General features: G+C 37.4%; 1 protein-coding gene across 2 annotated transcripts in view; it reads left to right on the top strand.

Moving 5' to 3' along the window:
• The first annotated feature begins 13,771 nt into the window (after positions 1 to 13,771).
• Positions 13,772 to 23,953, top strand: part of Unc5c (unc-5 netrin receptor C) — a 354,227-nt gene continuing 344,045 nt past the window's right edge. For both annotated transcript variants that reach the window (XM_026407463.2, XM_026407462.2), the window contains exon 1: positions 13,772 to 13,895. In XM_026407463.2, the coding sequence (XP_026263248.2) occupies positions 13,772 to 13,895 (124 nt within the window). The remainder of the gene's footprint in view (positions 13,896 to 23,953) is intronic.

Below are 23,953 nucleotides of genomic sequence, written 5' to 3'. Positions count from 1 at the left end.
AGGAACACCATCTGTTCACTTACAAATAGGCATTTTTATCTCCAAAAGGGCAGGTTTCTGCACATGAGCCTCTCACATGTATGGTTGGGGGAGGGGAAACCCTGAAACATACATCAATGACATCATCTTTCAACTGAATGCTGACATGTCAAAAAATGGATATGTCTATAATATTTTCTGTGTGATATATTCAGTTGGTTAGCCCCTTGTACTAACGAGGTACAAATTGCTATTTTAAATAGTCATATAGGTCAGAAAGCCTTATTCTGAGGATTTCCTGCATATTCAGGCTTTATTGTGGGATATTTTCATAAATACAAGCTTTTGTACAATTAATAAAAAGAGACTTAGCTGCAGTCAACTACTGCTATTAGAAAAGCATAGTGGGTAGCATCAACTGCACCATAAGGAACTCTGAGAGTCAGCACTTACAATCCTAAGACCACTGTGTCACACTGCCTTTAGAGTTTTTTTCCCTGTCAAAAATATTGTTCTATTTTCCACAAAACTGACCTCCTAGGCTTCCTTTACTGCAAGTGTTATCTTGAATTTGTGAACATAAGGTACAAACATAAATACACACGCTGCTCACATTTTATGTTATAATCACATAATTGAATCATTTTATTCAAGCATGCCATTGCCAATTTATTTGGAATATTGAATAAATTTAGTATTTTAAATTCAATTCTCATAAATTACTCTCCATCTTGAAAAATAAAAATATTTATGTGAGTGGATGTGACACTTTAAATTGATGGGATTAAAATATGAAAATGATACCAATATTTGATACAACAAGCATTTACATCTATAAAAGATTTCTGAGTAGTTCTCATAGATACTTAACCTCTGAACTGTAATAATATTAACATTTTTAAGTAGCTAGTATTTTTTAATGTTCACTTTATCCCAAGCATGATTATCCACACATTGTGTAAATGAATTTGTTTGCTTCATATAACAAACAATATTACTATCCCAATTTACAGACAGGAAGAGTATGAACAGCTTGTGAAAGTTTCTAAACAGCAAGAATTAGAATCCAGAAGCTTTTGTTTCAGAATTCAAACTCAGAAACATTTGGTGAGAGTTGGGGGCATTAGTGTTCTACGGTGCATTCTCATGTGGGGTCCTGTCAGCTCAAAAGAATATGATTCTCACCCATGCCCTTGACTTCTGCCCAGTGGTATCATGGAAGTTACCATGGTACTAAATCGGTGCTACCCTTATATCCTTTTGCATTAATCACCTTCTGTGTATGTCTCTGATACAAAATTGCCATCAAAGATTCAGAATGCGAAATAGCCCCTTTCTAATTTTTTCCATGGAAGTCCATTATCATGTCAATGTAAGGTAATCTTATTATCTCCTCTTCTTAACCTATAAAATTTCCCTTAACTTAGCTAAAAGTTTCCATACTCTTCTCTTTCTTAAGTGTACTACGTGCAGAATAAGGAGAAACAAGCTGTTTCGTCACTCTTGCTTTGTTAAGTGCTTTTCACCCCAATAGCTGCAGCAGAGTGAGATTTGGATATAGGAGATTTTCACTTTTCCATATTACATTCTTTAAATCAGCAAGTTTAATGGCCTGAGTCTTAAATGTAAGAAGCATCTTCTCTACACTATGGAAACTAATATTTCAATCCATTGTTAGACTGCATAAAAATCTATTTGGAATTCAGAAACTAAATATGAAGTATTTCCATTATGCATTTCTCTTCTAATCAAAGATATATTCCATTTCTGGGGAATTCCCCTCTTCCACAGGTAGATGAGTGTTTTAAAATAAATGAGAGGACTATTCTGTTCAGGCAAAGGCAAAAGAACAGAGCTTATTAGCACATTTTTATCCATTTACTATGTGTAGATCCTTGTATTAACTATTGTTGAACAAAGAGTTCAAGGTATCTGAGGCCCAGACTCAAATCATACATGTTATATAAAGAAACAGAAGGAAATTATTGAATTTACAGAGATATCAATAGAAGGTGCTATAAAAGCATGTGAACCACAGAGGAGACCTGAGCACCAGCAGATATGGGACTGGAGGAAATCTTTATCCATGGGCTAACATTGAAACTAGATTTTGAAAGATGGTTGGACTACTTATGTGGAAAGAAATTTCTGGTAAAGTAAATGAACAAAGGCAAAGAAACTTGAAATTTTCAATGTCCCAGGAAACAGTGACCAACAACAGCTTAAGCCCTAGGAGAAGGGAAGTTGGCTATGATGAGAACATGGAGGCAGAGGTCAGTTCAATGTATCTCAGTACTCCAACACTCCTCCTAAAATAACTCATTTTACTTATTGTTGGAAGCATTTATCTTCCTCCATTATTCAAATAGATTCCTTTACTTTTTTCGGGGGTGGGGTTAGTAATGAGAGATTGAACTCAGGGGCACTCAACCACTGAGCCACATCCCCAGTCCTATTTTGTATTTTATTTAGAGACAGAGTCTCACTGAGTTCCTTAGCACCTCACTTTTTGCTGAGGCTGGCTTTGAGTTTGCAATATTACTGCCTCAACCTCTCTAGTCTCTGGGATTACAGGCATGCGTCTCCACACCTGGCTCTTCACATTATTTGACCTTGTCCCCTACAATCATAAATGCATTCAAGGGGAGCTCCCCCAATCTATAACCGTGTCACTTGTAGTCCTTGGTTGGATGGTCAACTAGGTGAAAGGCAATCTGCTACCTGTAAATGGTCCCCATGGTTTTTTCAGAGTAACACAATAGCAGACAATGAAAAGTAATAAATGGGGAAGTTCTCTTTGACCTCACCAGTGACAGAAATGCAAGGTGAAATTTGCCTTTGGGAATAATAATGACCAAAAGTTTTTCTGGTCCTAACAAGAAATAAAATTGCAAAGGGCAACAAAAAATAGCATTGATTAAATTAAAATGCACATAAATTGATTATATAATTTACTCATTTATTTATTATGCAACCACTCCTGGGATTTTCTAAGCATTAAGTCCCTGGAGTAGGGTCAATGATATGATTCAAATATTAGTATAGTGTAGCAAAACTCTGAGCAAGCAAATAATAGCAATGCCTTTATCTTTAAAATACCCAACTTTTTAAGATTCTCACTGATGTTTGGTTGCACCCTAAATCCTGCTCACCAGGCTGTTCTTGGCCAGTGGGGCCATCTGGTGGATCAGGTGAGTGATTATCTGAACTACAGTTTCCTCAATATTTAACTTCATCTCTTTTTGTCTTTTGTCTCACATAAGTATGTATAAATTAGCTTTGGAAAATTTTCACTTGAATTACTTTACTTTTTCTTTCTTTCCTTATATTTTCATTTGTTTTCCTCAATCTTATAAGAAAAAAAGTTCTTTTCTTTTTTTTTTTTTTACTTTCTTCTTTCCTCTTGATACAATTTTTTAACCTACCACAAACAAAAACAACCAAGATCAACATAAGGCGAGTTAGCACTAGTGCTACACTTTTGTTAAAGATAATAAAGTCTATTTCCAGTTGAGATTGGAAAAGAACTCAAAGAATTGTTCCATATTTGAGAGTTATTAGAAATATCATGAAATAAACTTGAAAATCTATAAAATCTTACATTTTCTTCCTCATTCTTCTTTATTTGTACCATGAGCACAATGATCGCATGTTGCCTTTCATTTTATTTAATTATAAGTTGTGTTTTGATTGGATTATATATGCTGTAATAGCATTGTTTTCCATATAATGACACATGATTAACAGGATTGTGTGGGCTGAATTCCAGACCATAATTTATGACATGTTTCTGTGAGATAAAACAGAACACATTTCTAACAGTGAACTCATAAATAAACTTAGGGGAAATTTTAAAAGTAAAAGATTTCTAACACATATAGCTGATTTAGCCTATATATTATAGAAGTATCTCATAAATTAAAATGTTTATTTTGCAAATATATATTATTTTTCTGTGCCAGGCAGAACATTAAAGACTAGAAAAAACAAATAGCATGTTAATAGATGTTGGTGAATCATTACAACATTGTATGAATAAACTATTTCAAGTCCCAGTGAACACTAGTAGTCCTAAGAAATTCTTGTGTTCCTCTCACCCTTTGAATCTTATTTTTAATTCTTTAATGCCTTTAATTAAGATGAGGATACTTTACTGTTGCAAGTAGATTCTCAGTATTACCTAGTTTATAATTATATCATGAATATTTAATAATACATTTTTTTTTATCCTGAGTTCTGGAAATAGGAACCACCATCTCTGATGGACATCTTTCATATATCCTCTGCTGGAGACTGAACCCAGGCCCTTCAGCATGCTGGGCAAGTGCTCTACCACCCAGCTACACTCCCAGCCCTCCCTTTATTCATCTTCCTGCTTACTACTACTTATACACCTTCAGATCCTCACTGTTTTTCATCTTGATTATTAGCATATACTTCTAAATGGAAACTGTGATTTTTCTTCCCACATTAATCCATCCTACACTGGGCTGCAACATGGTTATGATATCACTTCCTCATCCTCAGTGCTTTGGTAGCTTTCCAATATTGCATCATGCAAGACCAACTGCCAGAGCAAGCCTAGAAGCCTCATGAAATACCTCATGGTACATGCGTGCATCCAGGTGCATTCAAGTCCAGATACCAATCCAATACTAATTTAATGTTGGCAATTTACTTAACTCCTCTACCCCTCAGTTTCCTCAGGGTTAAATTGAGGATGATAGTGAATCCACCTCTTATGTAGTATTATTGTATATATTAAATGAATATGAATACATATAGAGAAAGAAAATACACTCATACATTTAAGAATGTGTTTGAATATTCAAAAATTTTAACTTATGATTCTTAAAATTACAATATTAAAATATCAATATTTGGGGCTGGGGATGTGGCTCAAGCAGTAACACACTCGCCTGGCATGCGCGGGGTGCTGGGTTTGATCCTCAGCACCACATAAAATAAAATAAAGATGTTGTGTCCACCGAAAACTGAAAAATAAATATTAAAAAATTCTCTCTCTTTAAAAACTCAATATTAATATTAAAATTATTATAGCATTAAGTGTAATGGTTTCTGGGCTCCAAATGCGATCAGTATTTGCCATGTATGACTTCCTCTTCTTTCCCACCTTCAATGTCATTGTTTCTTCAGCTTGGAATGCTTTCCTCTCCAACTCAGCAGATACAAATTCTATTTGTCCTTCAAGAGCCAGACATATTGTGCTCTCATTTAAGACTCTATTGATCCTTAATTTGAAGCAAGTGCACTTTCCTCTCACCTCCCTGAATGTGTATCTATACCTCTCTCACTAAGCTTCTCAGAGTCATGCAAGTTAGTTGTGTAGTCTTATTTTATTCTGTCTTCTTAGCACTGCCAGAGATTATAATCTGATTTTCCTTGTCCTCAATCTGAGGACATGGTTTCTCACACAAAGCATATAAGGCACTTGCTATAACAATGCTGCATAAAAAAAAAAATCACCCCAGAATTCAGTAGCTGAACACAACAAGCATTTGTTTTGTTTTGTTTTCTTGTTTGTGTGTGTCACTGGGTCTGAGGCAACTGGATTAAGCTGTCCCAGTCTCAGGCTCTGGAGCTCCAGATGACAGGCACCAGGCTTCACGCTCCCAGCCTCATGTCTTTCCATGTTTCTTTCATGCAACTTGAACTGGTGGCTACTCTAATATTTCAGGACTAATGGCAGGAGCATGAGAAAATAAGCAGAGGTATTCAGTGGGAGCAACTGGCATACTACAGCAACTTTCCAAAAAGCAACTCTCCTGGCTAAGGCAATATCCATGAGGCAGGGAAGTCTATCCCACCCACAGTTCAATGGAAGAAATTGCAGAGACAAAAGGTAAAGGGTGGCTGAGTAATTCTATTAATAAAGAAGGAATAAAGAAGCAGAAAGAGTGCTATCTACCACATTAGTTCACTTTAGAACCCTTTTTGTAAGGACAGGAGGTCCCTGTAATGAACTTTGGGAAAGCAGATTTATGACAATGAGGAATCATCAAATGGGATGTGAAAACAGTAAAATGACATACTTTACATTTTAGAAGGACATTCTGGAAATTATGGAGAGGTGAATTAAAACATGAGGGCAGACTAGGTACCAGGAAGCAATAAGACCACATGGAACGTGTAAATACAATGTGGCCGTGGAACTGGAGATTATGAGAGAGGTTCTACAGCTCTCTCTAAGTAGGAAAATTGGATAAATTTAGTAATCAAATAGGTGATACAAAGTACATAAAGAGCCAGATACCAAGAATAGTTGCAAAGTTTGCATTAGCATGGTCTCATTCATGTTTAGAAATCTAAGTCAATAATACTCTTCTTCAGATAATTATGTAAAATAAGGACAGCAGGCAACATAGAACATCTTATAATAATGTCTTAAGTATGAACACATCACAAAGCACTTTCATATGCATTCCATCTTCACAGCAACTTAATATGTTGATACTGTGACTATTTCTCATAATAAAGATGTTAAAATGCAAAGAAGTTAAAGGGATTTCTGAGCAAATAAGTTAGATAAATGGAAACTTAAATCCATGTTTCCTGATCCAGGGTCTTCCCACTATTCCATTAAGTATCTTATTTCTTCAATTGGTAAAACAAGAAAAGCAACTATGGTCCAATTTGCCAGATAAATTTAAAGTAAAATGAAGCATTTGAAAAAGTCTAGTAGGCAATGATCTATCCCCAGAAATGTTCTATTAAACTATGTTCTATTTTTCTTTTCATTTTTGTTGAACTTCTTAGTGGATTTTCTTTCTTATACTAATTAAAGCATGTTACACAAATGCAGAAATCATGCTGGCTCACTGGCTTTTACTTATCTCTTCATTTATTTATATTTATATTCTTTTTTTTTTTTTGATACCAGGGATTCAACCCAGGGTTGAAAACCTTTGAGCCACATCCCCCGTCCTTTTTATATTTTATTTTGAGAAAAGCTTTGGCTAAGTTACTTAGGGCCTTATTAAGTTGCTGAAACTGGCATTGAACTTTCAATCCCCCTACTTCAGCCTCCTGAGCATCTGGGATCACAAGCATGAGCCACCACACCTAGCTTTATTCTATCTTCTTTTCCTTTTTTCTTCCTTCTTTACTTATAGCCTTACTTCTTCTCTCCTTCTTTCCTTTCTCCCTTCCCAAGCTTTCCTGTCATCTTTCCTGCTTTTTTTTCCCTTTGTGTCTTTCTTATAAATGTTATCTCCACACAATCCAACTCCAAACTCCATGAAACCCTACCTCAATGCAATACACTTCCCCAAAGTTCAAATACCTACATTCTAGTGGACATAGTAATGTCATCCTTTTCATCTTTTTATCTCCTAATTTCATATAAAAACACACCCACCCTTTTGGATTAACGGATTATAGAGCAACTTCCCATCTACATACAATTCTCAAAATATACACTAAGGTCTTTACTATCTGTGCCTTCTCCTTATTCCTCCTTTATAGTAAAGTTGTGTCCAACATATATAATTCAGCCAGCATTCACAATACCCTTCAATATTCACCACTTGTGATTGGTCGGAGGTACTGCTTTAGCTGCATGTTTCTAGAAAAGCAGTTTGGAAGGCGCCTAAGATTCGCATTCCTATAGACCTTCTCTTTCTTCTTCCTTTGTGGAAAGTGGACTCTGCCTAGAGGTGGAAAAGCCATCAACAACTGCAAGAACAAAAGTCACACATTGTGGGTGGAACATTGAACCAACCCATAAAAAAAGATACAACTGAATTCTCATAGTGGCCTTGGACTGCCTTCTTTCAAATTTCTTATTATTAGAGACAAATATACTCATTGTCAGAGAATAACATTGCCAATATATTTGTTTAAGTCTGACTTCTAGTTATATTTCTTCCCAGATTTCTTTGGTGGAAATTTTCTTAAACTCTTATATTTCCACAACATTTTTGTCTTTATTTAGAACCCTTTTGTTTATTCTGTTATATTATCTGTTAGATTTTAATCCCTTGGTGCACAAGGACTACTATTCATGAGTATTCTTTTTCAGGCATCTTAGAATGGAGCCTCACTAGAGTGGGGGGAGAGTGAAAGTGTTCTATATTCAATTGAATTAGACTCAATTCTGCCAGTCAATTAATGGAAAAAGCAATATACAAGGAACAGGCTGTTCATCAGCCCTTTTTAAGCAGTGCTCTTGATTTGCTACAGTGATATGCTATGGCACTAAACTCAACCTTAGAGAACTCTGCCCCACGCACCACAGAATAGGGATCTGCTGTTTTGTTGGCCCTACTTCTATTCTCTTGGTAGTTATTCTTTCTTCTCAGTATATTGATTCTCTTTGGAGAGAACCTCTTATCCCCACTCTCAATTCAAGTTTACAGTTGCCAAAATTAGCACATGACCCAGACTTTGCCATTCAGTATATTCCAACCATCTGCTTATGATGATGGCTCAGTCATGGATATGTGACCCATGATAGACCAGGGGCATCTGGGACTTTGTTGACCAGTTGAGAATAGATATGCTGTTGGTGTTGATATCCATAATGGTAAAGACAATGTAAACCCAGAGCCTCTAGGAATCCCAGCATTGAGAGCACAAGTCTGTGGATGAAGTCTCAACAGAGGAGAGCATAATCAGGATGGGGATGGGAGAGACTAAGTCCAATAAGTTGCATTTAAATTCCTGGGCTTAGAAGATGATCCCTAAAATTAGACTGGTACTAATAAATGCTGTGTGTGAACTTTGGCAAAGTTACTTAACTACTCAGCTTCCTATGTGGAGAGGGGATAATAATCACTGGGTTTGAATGTGTTCCCCAAAGTTCAGGTGTTAGAAATTTGGTTTCTAATGCTGTAGTGTTGGGACATGGTAGCTTAATGGGAGGTATGGGTCCTTTGGTCACTGCTCTTTCTTGTAAGTGAAGTAATGCCATTATCATAGGAGTGGATTCATTATTGCAAAAGTAGGTTCCTATTAAAAGGTCAACAGCTCAGTCCCCCTTGCTTTCTCTCACCTTCTCTTTCACCAATGAAAGACACAGCAAGAAGGTGGTCATAGGTTGACAGCCCCTCAATCTTAAACTTCCCTGTCTTTTGAACTATAAGAAAATAAGTTTAATTTTTATAAATTACCCATTCTGTAATATTCTATTATAACAGTATGAATGGACTAAAGCAATAATGTTACTTTAATTTGATCCTTAATGTGAGGACTAAATGAGACAGCCATATAAAAGAGCTTAGAACAGTACCTTTCACTAGTGACTGATCAATAAATGTTAGTCATAATTAATGCAGACAATTTTTACCCATGGCTTTTGACTTATATACAGTCTAAAGACTCTTTTTGCTCAAATTGGTTTAAGTTGGATTTCTTTCACTTGCAACCAAATGAGTCTTGTTTAATACAACTAATAGAAAGCATAGAGCTCCAGTGTATATAGGTTTATAACAGATCAAGTCTCTTTTCCTAGGCTGGGGCAGAGAAGAGGAATTGAATCAGCCGAACAGGACCATCTGGTTCTCCTTAGTTGATGTCTATCAGCAATGTTATCTGAGGTCTCTGATCCCCCAACTCCTAGTTAGGAAGAGTTTTCCTCACTACTACTTCTATTTATTTACTAAAATTCTCCTTCTTCTATGTTGCCAGTTAATAATATTTCTGCTTACTGCTATAAAGCTTATTTTTAAAAAATACATAAAAATATAAACTGTAAGGAAGGAGTCAAACATAAGGACAGAGATAAAAATAAAGGAAAATATTTCTGTAATTAAAATTAATGTTCAGTTCCTTTTTATTTAAGCCTTAAGCTGGAAACTTTTTCCATACCAGTTTAGAGTAAATACTATTATTACTAAGCAGCCCATGCTAAATAGCATACTTTTCTTGGTGTAGATTTCTGGAGGGATATGCAAGGGATTTGCATGCTTAATTCCCATTAGCACCTGTCACTGGGATTTATTATCCCAGAGTTAATTCTCCACTCACTGCAGCCAAGAAAAAGGAAGTCCTTGTATGGATTTAAATAAAGCTTTTTAGTTTTCAAAACGAGATGAATTTTACGTCAGTTTCTTAAACATCTGCATTATTCCAACCCTAAACATTCATATTCAAATAAAATTTTGGTGGAAATTCATCCAAACTTGATTTTATTCAACAATCAAAAAAAAAAAAGACTACTCATAATTTGAAAACATATTGGAGGTTGATGGTAATCAAGGACTTAGCTCAGTTTTAAAATCCACTGACTCTTACTCATGTAATTCAATATTCAATAAATGTTTATTGACCATCTATCATGTGCTAGGCTATGTTCTAGATTTATGGGTACAGCATGCTGAACTCACTACAAAACAAAACAAAACAACAAAAATACCCTCCCCTTGTGAAGCATGTATTCTACTGGAGAATATTTGTTCATATACCTGTAGGTATGCATACATGTATACAGGTAGATACATATAGAGAGATATAAACTAAGTTCTATATGGGAAATCAAAGTAGGTGAATACAATTGAAGCAATGTGTTGTTTTTATTTTAGGTAAATGGGTCAGAGAAGTCATCCCTAGGCAGTGATATTTGAGTCCAGATCCAAGTGATGTTAACAAGTCTATACTCAGGAACCTATAAATGATACTTTATCTCTTTCATGAAAAAAAAGTGTGACAGACAAGAAAACTAGGCAGAATATTGATACACAGGCAAGTCCCATCTGTAACCAACAAGAGCAGAAAACTTGCCTGTCTGTGCAGCTGATCTGCTGGTTAGAGCCTGCCTTCTCCTTGTTCCTGAGCTTTCCAGTCTCCCCTCCCTTTTCTACCTCTTCTCTACATATCATCTCTCAAGCCATTCTCCTGCCCTCTTTAGGCTGAATTCCAGTACTGAACTATGTTTTCCTTTCTTTTCTCTTACTCATTCTTTTTAATTTCATGCAGCATTTGCTATTGAGCCCTGTAATGCCCCAGACCAAACTATGTGATAATTCAACCTTCTTTAACTAGACTTTGAGGATTCTTCCCCATTGAGTCTTTTTGACAACCAATTAAGTACTATTCATTGAATACCAATTATACATCAGATTCTACTTTAGGAGCTGAAGATAAAATGATGAACAAGATAAAGTGCCTACTTTAAAAGAGTTAAATAAACTCTTTTACAAGTAAGTTATATATTTAAAAATGAAAAATTTTACAACTTTTGGATGTTCTTAATATGGTAGTGAGTATGCACAGGGATTTCTTCCATACTATTTAAAATATAACCTCCTTGGAAAAATTGGTACAGGAATAAATGAAATATAATTATGATATCATTCTCAAAGGGTTATTAATGGCCTAGCTGCATAGTAGGCACTATCTACATGTGGCTATTTAAATTTAAATGAATGAATTGGACAAAAGTTAAAATTCCCATTCCACAGTAGCTGCATTATAAGAGCTCAATAACCATATATGTTTAATGACTGTCATTTTGAAGAACATAGATACACGCATGTTTCTTCCTACAGAAAGTCCTGTTGAACAATACTGGTCTAGATAGTATGAAGATGATGGAAATCTTCCATTCATGATAATAGTAGTTGACAATAATTTTATGTGTGAGACATTATATACATATATGTAGGTGTGTCTGTGTATCTATACACATATAAATTATATATATGTGTGTGTGTGTGTGTGTATTTGACTCATTTAATCCCCACAAAAATGTAAATACTGCTACTAGACCCATTTTACAGATTAGGAAAAAAGATGCCTAATTTTATTGCTCAATATCATTCAGGTAGCAAAAACTAAGAAAAGAACCCACCGTCTGACAGTAGAGTCTACCTTCTTAACAAAGTATCATAACATCTTGGTGTGGGGACACTGAAGAGAATGAAGAAGAGATTTTACTCTGACAGGCAGAGTCTCTATAGAAATAAGAAGTGGATATTTTTGTCAATGTCTTTGGCAAGTATGACTTTTTATGTCTATGAAATTTATCCAAAATAGGTCTTATGGACCAGAGGTTTAAATGGAGTCAGACATGCAGAATTCCAGAGTGTTAGAACTGAAAAGAGCTGACATATTATATGGATGAAGAAACCAAGGCATGCAAAGATTACCTGACCTGCCCATGAAAACAGTTAGGACCATAGTGAAAATTAGAGCTCAAGTTTCGTGTGTGTGTGTGTGTGTGTGTGTGTGTGTGCAAGCGTGTGTGTGTTTACACATGGCCCCCATTGGCATCCAGAACTTAACATTTCCCTGTATAGCATTTATTAGTTTAAAAATGAACTAATCTTGAGAAGATGTTTTCTTCTTCCCAGAGTGTTGGCTGCACCAGTGTAATTGGTTTATTAATCCATTCACTTTCCTTTTGTCTAACCTTTCCTTATTTTACCCACCCATTCTTTGATTCCTCCTTCACCCTTTCAACAGGAATTCACAACCTAACTACTAATTCTTTCTGAATCATAGCAGTTTTAGTCCTTACACATGCTGTTAGGAATTTGGAAAATATGTCATAGGTTCCAAATCGCTTTAAGTGAGTATTCACAAATTTGCTTCTGCCTTTTTTTCTGGGAGAGCTCCTCCTGATATTGCCTCACCACCTTTTACATACTCCACCTTGTCAGCCACCAAGATGCACGCAAAGAAAGCACTATTGAAGGAGTTTTCGTTGAGCTTTTTAGTTTCTGTTCCACTGCAAAGAGGTCATAAGCTTTCAGAGCATAAAACAGTCTGAGTGCAGCTGACAACCCAAAGGGTGGGCTAGAACACTGCAGAAAGCTTCTTGCCTTCTTCTCCATCGCTGAGGACAAGTTCGAGCCAGCAGCCGGCCTAATCAACCTTAAGACGCGAAGTCCCAGGACGCGTCCAGTCCCGGGAAGTCTGGCTCGGGGTTTGCCGGCGTGGCTGGAGAAGCTGGCAGGCGGCAGGCTGAGCTCCACTGGACACAGCCTAGTGGCCCGGGGCGCGCCCGCTGCGCTCTCAGAGTCCAAGTCTGGCGCACCGCAGCAGACAGGAGCGCTCCCCCTAGCCGCGGCCGCTTCTGCCCCCAGGTGTCTCTTGCCCTGGCTCCAGTGAGTAAACCAACGATGGTCTCCGCCTTCTCAACTAGGCGTGCATCTCTCCTTCCATCCTTGCTTACATAAGGCGGACGGGCGCGCTCCCGCTGCCGCTTACCCCCAGCAGAGTTGGGCTGTGCCCTCCACGCCTTCTCGGCGCGGCAAGCGCCTCCGAGTACCCGTGCGTCCCACTCTGGGAGGTGACTCTTTGGCCACCCAGCACCGGCAATCGGGGCGTCTCTTCTCTTGCACGAGACCACTGAGATTGGAGACAGGAGCGCCTCACCGTGCCCAAGCTTCTTCCGTCCGCTCCCTTCTCCTCCCACTTTCCCCACCTTCCCCCACCCTCTGGTGCCTGTGTGTGTTCCTCCTAGGCTAAGGGACCCAGAGAGCAGTCCATGCTCGGCGCACGGCGGAGCTGCGGCTGCTTCTGCTGCTGAGGGGAGCAGAGAAGGTGGCGATCTTGCGCCTCCCTGGACTTCCCAAGTGGGGGCAGAGCAGTCGCTCGCGGGAGACGTCAGTTGGAAAGGCACAGGGAAACAGGAACCTTCAAACTCCTCCTCGGCGTCTCCTCTCCACCCCCTTTGGCCCCTGCCCTTGAAGAAAGTGGAGTGTGGCGTTTGGCTGTGGTTATTTCTTGGGACTGCTTCGCCGTGCACGGATTCAGCGGCTGCCCAGTGGGGCTCTCCGCTGTTTGCGCGACTCTCGGTGTTGTTCCCTCCGGCACACCTCTATCGACGATGAGGAAAGGTCTGCGGGCGACAGCGGCCCGCTGCGGACTGGGACTAGGATACGTGCTGCAAATGCTCGTGCTACCTGCCCTGGCCCTGCTCAGCGCCAGCGGCACCGGCTCAGCCGCTCAAGGTAAGGGGGTCCGCCAGGCTAAGCGGCCACCTCCCTTCGCTTCTTCCTTCCCTCCTTCTACATCTCCTCTTCCCTAGTTCTTCTGGCTTCCTCAGTCTACCTCGTTGCTCTCAACTGGAGACCACTTTATATTCCACTTTCCCAACTAGTCAAGAAGCTTTGGTTATTGCGATTTTTAATAATCCTGGGCAAGGATCGACCAGGGACGCACGGGGTTTGGACAACGCATCCGTCTCTGTGCATGTGAGAGCCGGGGGTGTTTTGCACTTCCAGCTCCGCACGCGCACATTGTTGCATCGTGTACACACAGAGGTTTGAAGAGACTCTCGTACGGGTGGCTGTGTGGTTTGCCATAGATGTACCCTGATGCGAATGGTGGGCAGAGGCTTCCCGCGCTGTGCGGTAGCTGGGGTTGCACAGCCTTCACTGCATCTCAGCTAAGGAAATGTGTCCATTACCGCTGAGGACCCAAAAGCGCTGGTGCCCCTTGGCTGCTGCTTGGGGCGCTGTGGAGAAACACAGCCCGGCTGGACTTGCGTTCCCAGCCAGAGGCAGGCCACTGGTGTGCCTGCCTCTGCACTCTTACCCTTTCGTATCTCCTTCCCACCAGGCGCCAGAGAAACTTAAAACCTCTGAGCTCTGGGGGAATAGGCTGGTTGTTCAATCCAAATCTGCAACTCCCCGGGGTAGCCAACCAGTTCATAACTCCCGACATTTTAATTTAATGCGTGTGAGATTTAAAATAAGTGTTCGGAGCCTTGGGCAAAGCCAGGCTGGAAGGACAGCGGTTGGAAGTTGTGGGTGGATAAGGGCGGAGAGGAGACCCCGGACTGGTCCCTTCACTCCCTTCTTGTTCCCGGAGTTTGAAGTGGTGGGGACAGCTCCCAGCCTTAAGGGGAAGAAAGAGCCAAAGTTGCCTTTACCAAAGTCTCTCAGGTCATCTGGGCCCCTAACCTACACTCCAACATAGTCCACTTAGATCTTTTCGCCCAGTTGGGTGGTGATAGCTGGCTTTGGAGAAGCAGAGCAGCTTTTTCTGAAAGCGGGTGGGGTGGTGGTGATGTGGAAGGAAGCCTATTCAGCATTCAGAGGCAATTCAGGGATCTCCCCTACACACACACACACACACACACACACACACACACACCACTCATACACATCTTGGTTATACTTCTTTCCAAATTTGGAGAGCTGGGGGAAGCAAGGAGGTAGCCCCAATTCCCCGGGTGATGCTCAGACACTGGATTTTCCCGTCTGCATTCCATCTGATCTGTGAGAAGCAAGAGGAGCTGGGGGCAAGGGAGGGGGAAGGTAGTGGTGGAGTGGAGTGCCTAGGCAAGGCGAGTGTGGTCCGGGTGGGGAGGTAAGTGATTAGCAAGGCTTTGTGAATTAGAGATAGCTACTTCGGGTGTAAATTTTCCTGCTGCCCTGCTAAGTGGCCACGCTCATAAATCCTTCCGTCCTTTTCTCGCCAGATGCCTCCCATCCCCGAGGTTCTGCTCGGGTTTTCTTATGCATACCTCCAGAGCTCATCTATCTATTTTACCATGGAATCTCCATTGGGAATCATATGGTTCTTGTTATAGATTTCTTGAAATTGGTAAGAAGTTCTCAGGGCGGTAGCCCAGGATACTTAGAGGAAGGTATTTGGAAGCTTAAGTGAGCAACCTGATGAATAGATGTGGAATCAACCGCGTGACTCCCTATGGAATTCTCCTGCTGTTATTGGGCGCACAAAGGACTGAGCCATGGGGGTGGCCAGGCACGGGACATGGTGAGAGAACTATTTGGGGAAAGGATAAGTTAAAATCTCCAAAGATGCCAAAAGGAGATAGGATGCCTGCTGAGAGCTTACAACAGTCCAATTAAAAAGACTGGGAAGAAAAGGGATCAATAAAGATAATCAAACAGGACATAGTAAATGGATTGATATTGAAAGAAGAAGGGAGAAGAGATTTAAAAAAAGACACTCAAGATAGACTTGAGTGTTTTCCTCTTGCACTTTTTCTTCTTATAAACCAGGCAATTCAAGAGTTATTTTGATCTTAACTCGAAAAAGAAAGTGTATTCTGTGGTGTGTATACATTTCTGTGCACAGTCTTCTCCGTTTACTTCATTTAATTCTTTCAGTTTCCAGTGATTTTTTTTTTTAAATTATGTGTCCTGTGAAATGCTGCCACAACCACTTTTATGATTGTTATTCTCCATGTTCCAGGACATCAGCTCTTCCTGTGTTCTGTTAGGTATCAAAGGAAACAGAAAGCACCAAACTCTACCATAAGCTACTGTCCCCATCACTGCTACCTATTATCCCAGCCAATTTAACGTTGAACCACCATTAACACTTTCCTTTCAGAATCACATATTTACAATGGGCTGGCAGTCAGACATCCCTTTCCTTCAATATTTCTCAGGTCTACTCATTTTGCATTAGAACAGCCCATGCCCTCAAGCTATGATTTCCTTGTTCTATGAGTTAAAGACTGGAGTGGAGTATTTTTATGAATGTGCAATTAAAATAGAATAGTTCATTTAAGTACTTTACAACATCAAATTTTTGATCCATTGTTGGAGAAGTGCTGGAAAAAAATTAGAAGCTTTTGGAAAATATATGTCTCTTTGGAGATAGCCAAGGAAAAAACAGGTCTTTCAGAGCAAAACAGAGTGGATGTTATTTGTGAGTATTCTGAGTTTGTAACTGTGGTTTAAAGACCGACAGCAGTCATTTTAAACAGGTCCTTGGGAAATTCTCTAGGCTTTAGGCAACAACTTTCTTCTTTCCTGCTAGGCTCTAATTGTTTCATTCAGGATTGCTGGGAACTCCTAGCTCCAGGGAATTTGCTGTGCTTCTGATTCCAAGAATGAAAGATTTTACTAGTAAAGGCAGCCCAGTGAGTGAAAGTATGGATGTGTATGTGTGTGTGTGAGTGTTTCTGATTTGTGTAATTCTGAATTAGTGCCCTCCTGTTGTATAAATGCATTTTATCTAGACTACACAGTATTGATGTGCTGCTTATCTAGCACCAACTAGTGTTATGTTCGGAGTGTTAACACCTCCGAACTCAGAATTGAAAATTACTAAAGATTCAAAGCAGATTGGAATAATTCTCTGTTATCTTAATTTATGGTGTTTTTAAAAACCCACAAATATTACACTTCTTCCAATGAAAGAGTACTTTCATGCTTTTAAGTATATTGGTGTAGAACAAATTGACAACTGGCATTGAAAACAATCAATCAATGGAAGGGTAACTGATGTGATACAGCAATCTGTATACGGGATAAAATTGGGAGTTCATAACTCATTTGAATCAAACTGTGAAATATGATGTATGAGGAACTATGTAATGTTTTGAACGACCAACAATAAAAAAAATAAATAAATAAATAAAAAATTAAAAAAAAATAAAAACATAATCTCACGTGGGCATTATAGCATGGGCACTGGAATTTTCTCTTAGTTAAAAATCCACAGTGCCCACAGTTCTCATGACTGTAATATGGCATTTCTTTCTAGCTTGTGGAATTTATTTTTTTTTCTGCAAAGCTATGCTGTAGCTATAGATTTAAAAAAAAAAAAAAAAGAAAACAACTGAGTTTCACTACAATTCTACCATATATTTTTCCATTCTAGGGGCAGATTCATGAATTCACTTTGGAAATTTTCAATAAGAGAAAGTATGTTAGTTTATCTTTGTTCAGAAAAATAATTTTATGTGTTATAGCTTAGAAAGTGCTAAACAGTTTTCAGGGAACAAACTTTTTAAGCATTTCAACAAATGAGAAATCATTAGATCATAATAGACATGCATATGCCCTGGTCTTCTGTTTTCTGGATATAGAGAATTTGAATTTAAACAAGACAGGTTCTTTGGAGTATCTACCATTGGACTTTGGGAACTGCTTTTAATCAGAATTTATACTGATCTAGTTTTAGCAAACCCTTAATGATAGGAAGGAGGCATCAGCTCTATTAGGCAAACCCTGTTAGCTTATTTAGAATTATTGTTGAGACTTAAATATAACTGTTCTCTAATGTATGCTAGTGTCTCCAATTAGTGCAAATAGCAAGAGTATGCTCTATTAGGCCTTAACTGCATTTAGCACTTTTCTGATTCGGGTCATGGCTTTGCTGGAGCAGCAGAGGGAGTCACTCTCAGAAGAAACATTAACATTACAGGTTGCAACCACTTCCGGAGAAGAGTAGGGAAAATGGTGGGAGTAGAGACTCAGCCAGTGCTCCTGCCTTGCAGCTTTGGCCTACATCTTTTTTTAGTTTGACTTTTGTACTTGTAGCAGTTAAAAACAAACCCATTCACATGTTCCCACACATTAAAAACTTATTAGCTCCTTTGACTTGAATATAGTATAAGAGGTACATCTCATAACACTTTTCTCCCAGACAATGTGCTGTTCCTTAGGAACATAGAGTTGAATGAGACCTCAGGAAGATGGGCTTACAAATATATAGTACAATTCACTTGCAAGAATAATTCACTTTCTGAAATATAACAGTAGTCACAGGTATAGTATTTTCTGGATTTAGACATCTGAGATAGTAAACATAGGTTAGGCCAGGATTCTGATTTGATTGGTGGTGGGAATTCCAAAGTTTCTACTTAGAGAAACTCATGGGGATGATTTAGATGGAAGCAATTTTCTTAAAGTTGTTTACATCTTAACAAGTATGTTCCTTAGATTTCATATGTATTTTGTCCTGCTTTGGGGAGGGACCAGCTAAGGGCTATGTGTAGTGTATACCCGTTTTATCAGTTAGCACAGTGGTTACCAGTGTTTTATAATCCTGCTTCTAAGCTTCCTAGCTATGTGACCATGCATCAGATATTTAGCCTCTCTGTGCTTTAGTTTCCTCCCATGTAGAATGAGAACCATATATGCTATCGGTCACACTAGGATTGAATGAATTGATACATATGAAGCAGCTAGAGCAGTGTTTAACTCACAGAAAGTAAATATGATTCTTTGGCTTCCAACTCTAAAACACCAGCAAAGCCCAAGATGTTAAAGGAATTAAAGAACAATAATTTTGAAACTCAAAATGAGAATAACTGTGGGAGCTGCTTTTCCAAAGGTAAGAAATGGAGTTGTCTAAGGAGACACTCCAAAATAGATCACTGCAGACTTCTAAACAGGATCAACTTCTTTGGACAACCTGTGGGTGTCTCACTCTATTTCTTAGCCTCTTTTCTTCCTTTCTGTATTCTCTGGGAAAATGAACCCACTAGCAGTTCTAAACAAGCACAGGCAACAGTCTCTACCCTTGACTTTGTATCTTTACAAGAAATATTTAAGATGGGTCTTTAATAAATCTATAAAAAAGACTTCTACAGAAAACAAAACAAAATGTCATATACAGGCTTTCTGACAAGGGTTCCTTGAAAATGAGCCCTTTGTGCAAATATATGTCAACAGTTTTTCTTTAAAATGAAATGGATGAAAGTACCCAGTCTAAGAACATAATCAAATTGTTTAATGATACAAATGTTTATCATTTAAATTCACCAGAATTTTCATTTATTCATACTAAATTTGCAATAGAAAATTTGGTAGAATTTATGACAGCAGAGATAACATTAATATATGCAATATATGTTTTAAAACATATTTAATTACTTATAATTGTATTAAATATAAACAATAAACAACTATTGCTATTTCTTTGCACACTACTTTCTGGCAAATTTTTAAGGTAAAACTAGGAATTTGCAGGGCTTTGTATGTTACTTAGCATTATTAAGGCAGATTTTTCTTATACAGAATTAACATTCTGCTTTAAATTATTGATAGCCTGGTTCTGCCCTAAATCTCTCCTCACTTCTCCTGTCCCCTTCACTCACCTCCCCTCTTTCTTTCTTTCCCTCCTTTTCCCCCTCTCCCTTTCCCTCTCTTCCTCCCTCTGATTCCTTAAATCTATGTATGGGCTCTTTGATTTCATTACTTATTTGTATTTGTTATTGCTTATGTATTTGTGTAGGAGGGCTGCATGAATCTGAGATTTGGATATTGTTTTAGTATTATTAAGTTCAAGAATGTTTTATTCACAGAAACTCAATGCTATTTTTTATGGTACTTCTTTGAAACAGAATAAATTTGCCTTGAACAATATCAAAACACTAGTGTTTCCTTTTTTCCAGTTCTCAAATAGAAATCTAGTACCTAGGTAATTTACTGTTTTTAATTGTTGTAAGTATTTACCTCAAAATGTATAGAGATTTTAATTGATAACATTTTATACTAATATTTTTATAATTAGATCAGAAATAGAAAATTTTTAAAAATCTTCTTTACCTGTTTGGAGCTATCAGAATAATTTCTGCCTTTTCATGAAAACTTAAAATATATCATACTGCAAGTTTTGGGACATTTATAAACAAAATATTACAAAATATTGAGCTATAATTTGAGAAATAAATAAAAACGTTTTGGATCGAATTTGTAACATGGATTCTCATTTTGAACATTGACATTCTTCATAAAGTTGCTCCTTCAGGACTATTTAATGATATTTTCAGATACACAGATAAATGTAACAGATTTTTATAGGTACTTAAAACACATCTAGCCTTCTGCACAGAGTCCATAGTACTAAAGTTACCATGACCTTTCTTAAACTGAAGTTGTAATTTAGAAAGTGAGCTAAAGCTTCAAAAGTGCCAAATATGCAGCTACTTGTGCTTACACCAGTGTGCCTTCTATTAGCATTGAGCAGTGACTCAAAAGTGTGTTGTGTTGTAAAAGTGAAGCGTAACATCTGAAATCGCCTACGTGTGAGGAGTGCCCTCTGTAAATTAAATAACCAACTGCTTCCCATGGCCACCACTGCACAGTGATGGGAGAATGCGGAGAACCCCAGGAAACTGAATTATATTGACAAGCCTGTTAGACTTCTCATTTTAAATATCAGTGTTCAAAATAATCATGTTAACAGATGATATTGATTAATCAAATTTAACTCCAGAGTTACCAATCCTATTTATTTAAAAAAATGTTGTGTGGATAGGGGGGCTTTACCTTCATTAATCATTTTGTCATGTGAATTCTGTGGCTAGTTTCATTTCTCAGCAATTATGAAAGCTATAAAAATGCCTCATGTAAATGAACACATATTATGTCCTCTTCTAACTAAGGATGTTAAACAACGGAAGCTCTGCAACAGTTTAACGAGCTTATTGATGAATGCTAACATTTCTCATTTTCAGTCAATGTCTTAATTGATTATTTAATCATGGACTGCCTCAACTTGAGTATAATTCATTGTCTTTTTTTTCACTATTGAGAAGAAAAACCTTACATAGAAACATTCCTTTCCAATAAAAACAGACCAGTGCTTTCATATTAAAATGTATCCACAGTCCAATTATAAGGTAAAATATTCCCATGAATAAAAATGTTGTTTTCCCTCCCAAACTTAAGAAAATTAATATGTATAATAACATAATAGTTTAGCATAGAAGTATATCGAACTAGTTAGTATCCTTCTATAATTGTGTAGAAAGCTAATCCTTTTAAATTAATTATAATAAACATTCTCAGTGCAAGTTTACTACAATATATTAGGGTGCATGGTGTAATAATATCCACTTATAATTATAGCAAAGAAAATTCATGTATGGGATTAAATTTAAAGGGAGCAAATTCTAAAATTCTATTCCATATGAATTTTAATTTTTTACTTGTATTTAAATTTGATATTTTAAGTTATAACATCATTTCTTTGGAATTTTAAGAGTCTAAAAAGTTCTTTTAAGAACAAGATCAAAGAATACTCTTTAACAGATGGTATTCTCTAACTTTTTACACATACTAAAAATGATAGTCTGTGACAACAGCACAGCTTTTTTTATTGTTGTTGTTTTATTATACATGATTTCCAGAGACCTGTGTTATCTCTAATCAAAGCAAGCAAACAAAAAATTACTACCAGTATCACAACCAAAGCTTGGAGTGCAAAAATGAAATAAATAAGGGCAATTTCACTTCTGGGTGATATATGTTAGCATTGAGATTTAGCTTTGGGTAAAAGCAACATGATATATCTTCATTGAATAAAAAGCTTGCCCAAATATATACATTGTAGCCACCCAGTGGAAGTATTCAAGTTTAGCAAGTAGCAATCTTGAAATCATTCTAAATAAAACAGTAATTATGTTTTTTTTGTTTGTTTGTTTGTTTTGTTTTGTTTTTTTAGCAACTTTCCTTTTTCACTCTGGATCTCCATGAGATGATGAAAGACTTAAAAACTTAAAACTTAAAAATTTGTTAGGTAGGGATCAAATTTAAGAATTGAAGGAAGTTAAGACTTTTCTCTCCCTGCCTATCAGAGCCATCACTCACAGAACATGCAGAGTGGTGGAAAACAACTCAGAATCTGAGGGGAAACAGGCATGTTCGAATGATTCATAATTTGTGCTATCCAAGACAGAGATCTAAGATCAATTCTTCATCTTAATATTATTTGACACATCCTCTGACTCGAGACTTATCTAAATAAGTCTTGATTTGCACTTATTTCAATTAACATAGCAAAATAACTTGGAAAGTATTTTAAAGGCATATATGTGTTAGAAGTTAATTAATTATTTACATGAAGTGAACTTGGATATTCTTGAACAAGTTTGACTGGGTGTATGTGTTGGAAATATCTAGAATTAAATCCATGGTATACTGGTATCCTTCAGTGGTCTTTGTGAAGGGCACTGCCACTTGCTGAGCTACTCTTAAATATTGTCATTAATAACAATTCCAATGTTATTTTTTAAATCTCACCTGCTCATAAGAAATTGAGTAATGTTTCCTTAGAATGTTCTTAGGGACATTCTTTCCCCTAAAAAGGATTTGCATAGGTGTAGTTTATCTTTTAAGAGAATTATAATACATATAAAAATGGTATTACTTTTTTATGTATTGATTAAAACATATATATTTATTTTTTTGTTTACAGTTAAACATGCAGTATTTCTACATAGATTTAAAAGGACCACAGTGAAAAATTTTATATTTTACTTATATGAAAAAGAGTAGAGAAGTGGTTGGGAAAATTTTAACAGTGGATATGTTTTCCCAGTGGAAAGGAGAAAGGGTCATTTTACTGGATTTACTAGATAAGATTTACATATCATTTTGAAATGAATTAAGTAACTATGAAATTTTTTTCTAGGGTGGTATTTTTAGGCCATGTCTTAGTGAAGCAAAGAATTGCAAGGAGTAATTCTCTGTGAGCAGATGTGATTGTGCCAATTTGTGTGTGTGTGTGTGGTGAGTGTGTGTGCGCACGCACATGTGTGTGTACCTTTTGGATTGTTTTAGGAGTGAAAGTTCATTTTCAAGCAGATTTGGCAATATCCTTAAAATACAAAATGAACCTATCAAACAAATGAAAACATACTTTTTTTTAACTTATAAAATAAATTCATGAATAGAAAATCAGATTTAATCACCCATTTTCAATTATCTTATGTTTCTTATGAAAAAAATTATCTTATGTTTCTGAAAAAAGTCACCTTTCTCTTGATGCATTGCTAAGTCATTTCCCTGGTGTACAATAGGGATGCCTCTACCTCAAAAGTGAAGTGGCTTATATGATAGAAACAAGTTTTTCTCCTGGCATCCAAGTGATCTCCACTTCCACTGGCTTGTTTCAAATGTGTAGAGAACTTCTGTTGTGTTCTGATAGTTCTATGGTGGACTATAACTCATTGACCAAGGGAGAATGTCCACTTTCATGCATGCAGGGGTAAAATCCTTTATGCACTTCATGACTCTCTTTCTCTTTCTGGATGCTCCCTCGGAGGGACAGCATTCTCTTGGTAAGCACCCTATGTGAAATGACCTCCTGTGTGGGCTGATCGAAGAAGAGGTCAGCTGTGTTATTCTTCCCTGACCAGAATCCAGTGATGGTTGGTTTTAACCTCTTAATCAAATGGAGTTATGCTTGATTTTTTTGGACTCCCTCAGATGCCATATTGGTGGTTTTATTTCCAGGATTATCCATTATGTCCATTTAAAGGCTCTATTTAAATGGATGAAGAAAGTTAATT

Source organism: Urocitellus parryii, chromosome 10 (assembly GCF_045843805.1).
Source record: "Urocitellus parryii isolate mUroPar1 chromosome 10, mUroPar1.hap1, whole genome shotgun sequence".
Lineage (NCBI taxonomy): Eukaryota > Metazoa > Chordata > Mammalia > Rodentia > Sciuridae > Urocitellus > Urocitellus parryii.
Note: the sequence above shows the minus strand (reverse complement) of the source record. Positions and strands in the feature narration are given on the sequence as shown.